General features: G+C 42.8%; 1 protein-coding gene across 1 annotated transcript; it reads right to left on the reverse strand.

The window, feature by feature from the left end:
* Window positions 1-303: 303 nt before the first annotated feature.
* Window positions 304-3,037, reverse strand: LOC132618573 (pentatricopeptide repeat-containing protein At3g58590). The gene has a single exon (XM_060333600.1). It carries the CDS (start codon window positions 2,867-2,869, stop codon window positions 554-556), a length of 2,316 nt encoding a protein of 771 aa, XP_060189583.1. The 5' UTR covers window positions 2,870-3,037; the 3' UTR covers window positions 304-553.
* Window positions 3,038-6,593: the final 3,556 nt, after the last annotated feature.

Below are 6,593 nucleotides of genomic sequence, written 5' to 3' on the forward strand. Positions count from 1 at the left end.
TTGTTCATTTATTGTAGACTACTTTAGATCCAATCTGTTTCCTCTGTTTTTGTTTTTGATAAGTTTAAACCAATTTGTACTTGATTTTCTTAGTGATTCATGCATCAACAATCTCCACCATTTACATTGAGCTTAGAAGTGTCAACCTCTGTAAGCCATTATTCACCTATAGAAGGGAAATACTGGAAAGTCGTAGAATATGTCAAGGTAAGCATACAAAAATAAATCTTCAATATTCTACATATGAGCATCCGCTTGCTGTTAAATTTAGTTTTCTGTCAGAAGAAACAAGAGCTGCCTCGGTAATGAACTTATTTATCTTTAATAATCAATGGACCTTGTAACCTGTCGAGGGCACATCATTTTATCAAGAGATAACATTCAATATTACCTCACTATACCAGTTTCCTGTTTGTTCTGTTGGGAGAAAACGATAAATCTTCCTGATTTCAGAAATTTATGTAAATCTTCATTAACATGATGATTAGATAAAGTTCAACAGCAGTACTCTGCATCACCCTCTTCATTAATATTCCACTGGCTTGAGAATATTTTATGAAGCAAGAGTGAGAGCGTCATCTATGCTTCTTTTCTTCTTGCAGCCTTCCAAAAAAATGCGCCATATTAGAGCATTTGGAGGGAAAGGCATCCCATTGATTAACTGCTCGGCTTCTGTCAAATAGCCATACCTAGCCAGCAAGTCCACTGCAATAAGATAGTGATCCATCTCTGGTTCTACCCCATAGTTCCCTTTCATCTGCCCAAACAATTCCATCCCCTCTTTCACTAATCCAACGTGTCTACATGCTGAAAGCACAGCTATGAAAGCAACCTTATCAGGTTGAATCCCCGTCATATCCATCTCCTTGAATTTCTCCAATGCCTCATATGCATAACCGTGAAGTCCAAGGGCTGAAACAATGGCTGTCCACGAGATCACATTTCTACTCGTCATTTCATTGAAGATCTTGATAGAACTTGCAAGACTCCCGCATTTGCCATACATGTCAATCATTATATTGCAGACAAATGTGTCACAACGCTTAATATCAGTCTTTACACTGAGGCCATGAAGTGAGCTACCTAGACCGAGGTTACAAAGCTTGGTGCACACACTAAAGAGGCTAACATACGTGTATTTATCAGGAGAGACCCTAGCTAGCCGCATATGCCCAAGGAGTTCAAAAACTTCTTCATAATCACCATTTCGAGAACAGGCCGCAATCAAAATATTCCAAGATACAGCATCCGGATTTTCAAGGTCAGAAAACAATTCTTGAGTCTTATCAAATTGCCCGTTTCTGTTATAAATATTTGCGATCATATTGGATGCAACAACAGGAAGTGGCATGTCATTGGCAGTGACAAAACTTAGGGCATCATCAACCGAACCAGTTTTTGCATATGAAGAAATGAGACTGCTAGAGACATAATCATTATCAATGTAACCCATTTTTATAGACAAGGAATGGAGCTGAAGTACTTCCAATAGTCCAGACGATTTCACAGCAATAGAAAATGTAAACTCAGTTGGATGATAACCCGATAGAATCATTTGTCGAAGCAGCGAAATAGTATAAGAAGAACCTTTACTTGAGTAACCCAGCATTAAGGTATTCCAAGAAACCACATTCTTCTCGGATATTTCATCAAAGCAAAAATGAGCATCATCCAATTTATCACACTTAAAATAAAAGTCAAGTAAAGCACTACCAACATATACATCGGATTCAAACTTTCTCTGGATTACTTTCGCATGGATGGACTTCCCAAGCAATCGAAACTGCTGGCTAGTGCAGCAGTTTAGGGCACTCACATAAGTCGTATCATTAGGCAATACACCACTTACACACATTTTCCTGAAAACAATCAATGCTCTATCCGCTTTTTCACTCTTTGCCATTGCACTAATCATTGTATTCCATGACACAACATCCTTAACAGGAACTTCCTCAAACATTTTCTCCACCATATGTGTATCAGAGCATTTCGCATACATATTAATCAATGAATTACTCACTAAAACAGAAAAATTAAGTCCATTTTTCACTACCAACCCGTGTACTTGTTCCCCTAATACTAAACCAAGTTCCCCTACAAAACCAGACAATATGCCCACGAAAGTGCTCTCAGAAGGACCCATCCCGCCCCTTATTAACTTCCTGAACACGAGCATCGCCTCTTCAACACATTCATTCTGTCCAAGCAATGATATCATACAATTCAAAGTCACCAAATTCCTTTTAGGCATTTCATCAAACACCTGCATAGCTTCATCTAAGCATCCTAGCCTGCCAAATAAACCCAATAATGCAGTCCCTGTATAAGCATCAACATGAAAAAGACCCAATTTTTCAGCCAATGCTTGCAACTGAAATCCTTCAATAATATCCAAACACTCACAACCCAAGATTCCACCAAAAGTAAACTGAGTTGGCACATATCCACAACCCCTCATCTCAGAAAACAGTTCCCAAGCTTCTAATAAACTTCCATTGCGACTATAAGCACTAATCATTGTATTATATGACACAACATTTCTTTTAGACATTTTATCAAACACTTGGCGTGCAATGCGGATATCACCGAATGTAGAATATTTAGACATAATGGTATTATGAGCCAAAAAGGGTTGAGTTGGGTCCGGCCCCATTGTGAAAGTGAGTGCATGAAGGGCCTTGGTTGTGTTGAGGGGTTGAACCACAAGTGGTTCTTGAAGTAATTGAATGAGCCTTTGGTATTTGATATTTTGTCCATGAGAAAGGTTTATAGTTGAGTTTGAGGAGTGAAATTTCAGAGCATACTTAGAGAAATATTTTTGGATGTTAGAATGATTCGAAATCGTTGATAATGAAGTAGCTTTCCTCATGCAGCACTGGCCAAAGAGCAAAACTCTTTCGGCCCCTTCATTTACTGGTTAACATTACTGGACAACATAGGCACACGTGATAGTTAATTTGACTAATTTTTATAGACAAATTAGATTATATCAATTTAACATTTTAAAATTAAAATTTAGATATTTAAAAGTAATACGAAAAGTATTGTCAATTGCAATTTTTCTCATTTCAATATGATGATTGTTTACTCCGAATTTGGGTAATCAATTGAATTTGTAAGTGAGGTATAGGATATGTGGATGAGTTTTAATCTATTTGGTTGGAAGAAAATATATATGGATCTGCTATGAGCAAGTGAATCGAAATCGGTGATTTACACTAAATATATGTATTAAATAATATATGAATATTGTTTGAATAAATATAGCTAAAGAAGAACACACAAATCCGGACCAATATCAGAGAGAGAAAGAGGGAGAGATTTTATATATTTTGCTATTACAATGTTCTAGATCTGAAAAAGCTAATCCTTGAAAGTAGGGTAATGCCCCCTATTTATAGTTTTGCCTTATGGGCCTCCTATACAACATAAAACCCTTTTGAATAAAGTAAACCCTAAAAAGATAAGGTTGGGTCGTACGGTCTAACACCCGTACGATTGGCAGTACAATATGACAGAACGGTCTTGACGTGTGGCAATTGTGTAACGGATCAACCGGACCAACGACCACGAACACCCGGACCAACGGCCGCGAACACCCGTACCAACGGCCACGATTAACCCGCCTATGGAGAAACCGGACCAAACGATTTCCTTCGCTTTCTTCCGATCAACCACTTCTAGTGCGATACCTCCGGTCTGAAAGAAAGTCTTCATGCTCGTGTTTGTTTCTTTCTTCCCTCGATTCCTGGTCTCACCGGTCTAACATAAGTCCGATTTTTACCGTATATAGATAGTCCCCACACTTTTCGGACCGTAGTTTTACGGGAGTAACGGGAAGTGGATGAATCACGAAACCAGTGGTTCCATAAGCTCGTTATTATCTTTTCATTTTGGCGGGAACAGTTGTGTCGCGTCCCTCTATCATCAGCCATGTGTCTCATCCCGAACGGCCAGCTCTGGCAACCGCCGTAACGCACGTCATTTCAAATCACTTCTCATTAATTGTGGGACACGTGGCATCCCCCGGTTGGCTGGGATCTGTAACCACCTCGGTTCCCATGCCTATATAAGGCCTTCAGCCCCTTCATTTCTTCATTTTACTTCTCTCCACTTCTAATCATCTTCCATCCCATATCTCCCACTGATTCAAAACGTTTTATCCCCTTGATTCATTGCTTATATTGTGTGAAAGAAAACCAACTCTGTCAACTTCCTCATTTGCTGTTTTCCTATCGAAAGTATTGCTTTGTTTCTTCACTTTGCCATTTTGAATTTTTTCGACTGCTCCTTTACTCCTATTTTTTAACTTCTCCCTTTTCGAATTCGCCAATCTCTCTTTCCATAACTTCTAAATGTCTGCCAACACCGAAACCACCTCCTATGATGTTCCCTCAGTTTCTTCTCAAGGAACCGAGCCTACTTCTCCGCCTAAGGGAAAAATCGCCTTTGAGCCCACTGCTTTGGATATTATACCGTCCAAACCCAACTATAACAAGGATTTTGAAGTTGAGAAGCCTTCTCTGGTTTCTGATAGAGGGTTTGATGTAAGACGGTACCCATCGTCAATTACCAAGGATAAACTTGATCAAGTCCGGGCTGATTGCGGATGGGATAACCGTCCGGTACAAGTTTTTTCCCACGGACCTAATGAATCAATCACCGATCATCGGAAGGGCTTCTTATACGTTTACACCTATCCTTTCACACTGAAGCTCGACCCCTCAATCGACCCAGTTATTTTAGATATGTGCCGGACAGACAATGTAACCCTGGCCCAGATTGGTCTGATTGTCTGGAGGACCGTGGCCTGCCTCCAGCTATTGGCCAATAACTTGAAAAGGGAGTTCACGCTGGCTCACTTCATCCGGTTATATTCCCCGAGATTGTTCCGGGGGGGTCTAATAAAGCTCGCCAAGCGAAGCTGGAACCCAATCTTTTCGAAGATGGATAAAGATAGAGACTGGGGATGGCTAGAGCGCTACGTCCGGGTGAGGACCGTGGACATCATTCCGGCCAACTATATGCCCTTTCCGGAGAGGTGGAATGATAACCGTAAGTGTCTCAATTCTTTTAATAGTTACTTTTGAATGCTTTGTCAGACAGTCCTTTCACATTCTCACTATTTGTCCCCTTCTTTATACCAGCCGTGGCATGGATACCTCCGGCTGTCCGGAACATGAACGTATGGGGTTGTGCTCTCCTTAGCCAACACACCCATGAAGCACGGACGTGGGGACTCCTGTCGCGTGGCCGATGGGTCACTCAAAACCACGGTAATACTTTGCTTCAATCGGTATTCATTGCATTTTGTACCTTTCCATTTTATAACATCTTCGGCATTCAGGTTTACCCAAGGGCTCGGTGAACCCAAGACCGGAGCCAGCGGCCGAACCCGCTGTGTCGGCACCCGAATTTGATTCAGCAGGTACAACCCGTATTATTGTTGCCGCCAACAAGAGAAAAAATCCCTCGGACAAAGGGCAGAAACCGAAGAAAAGGGCGAGGAGCGTCGTTCGGACTCTAAGAGACGAAACAGAGCCCGATTTCCTCGTTCGGAGGATCGGTGTGACCCCCTACGTTGCTTCTTTTCCGGATGAGGGTACCATCATTTCATCACTTCCTTCAGCCGGGGAAAGACCGTCAGCTCCGGCATTGCACACAGGTGGGGAAGAAGTTCATTACCCGACTCCTCTAAGGTCGATTGAATTTGTTGATATTTCAGGTGATGCTTCTTCTGAGGAAACCCCCCTGCAAAGGACCAAAAGGTCCGGGCATGCACCAGCTGCCGAAGCCGATCAGAGGGCCGAGCCGGTCCCCGAGACCGAAGTTCCAGTAGATGTTGGTCCACTACTCGGCTATGAGACTGCTGCCACTTCCGAGATCCCTGCCTCTACCGAAGCTGCTGAGGCCGCTCCGAGTTCTCCAACTCCAGCTTCAAGGTCGGATAATTTTGATGACATCTTCTCGGACACTCCTCCTGCTACCGGGGAAGCTGCTGGTTTTGGACATATCCCTATCCCTCGAGTCACGAAGGCGGCTAGCCGGTCCACCGAGACTGGTGCTACGGATAGCCTGGTGCGCATCTTCCCGGCCCCAAGTATGGAACCTAGGAGGACAAGATCGGCCGTGATCACAGTCCCCGAGGACTGCAGCATTTTGTCTCGTCCGGTGGGAGTAACAAGATACCTGAGGCCCCTCGTCTCGGACTCGGACGAACGGAAGATGAACGGAGTCCCCTGGCAGAGTCTCATTAACTAGGGCATGCACGCGGGCAATCGAGTAAGTTTATCAGCCACCCTTATAATTCATTTGGAATTTTAGTTTCTCATTTATCCGAGTTTTAACTTCTTATTTCTTTTATAGAGTGTGGTGCTTGTTAACGAAGCCTTCGTCCACGTTCAGCAAGAAGTTGACGATCTTAAGGGCCAGCTGGATGCCCAAGGTCGAGAAACGGAGAAGTTCCAACACCTTTTACGGGTGGAGGAGGATGAATTGAACCAAGTTGTTGCCCTTTCCAACCTTCAACCCGAGCTCGACGTGGCGAAGGCCGAAAACCTTCTATTAAAGAATGAGTTGACCGAGATGGTCGA

The sequence above is a fragment of the Lycium barbarum genome, chromosome 11 (genome assembly GCF_019175385.1).
Source record: "Lycium barbarum isolate Lr01 chromosome 11, ASM1917538v2, whole genome shotgun sequence".
NCBI classification, from domain to species: Eukaryota; Viridiplantae; Streptophyta; class Magnoliopsida; order Solanales; family Solanaceae; genus Lycium; species Lycium barbarum.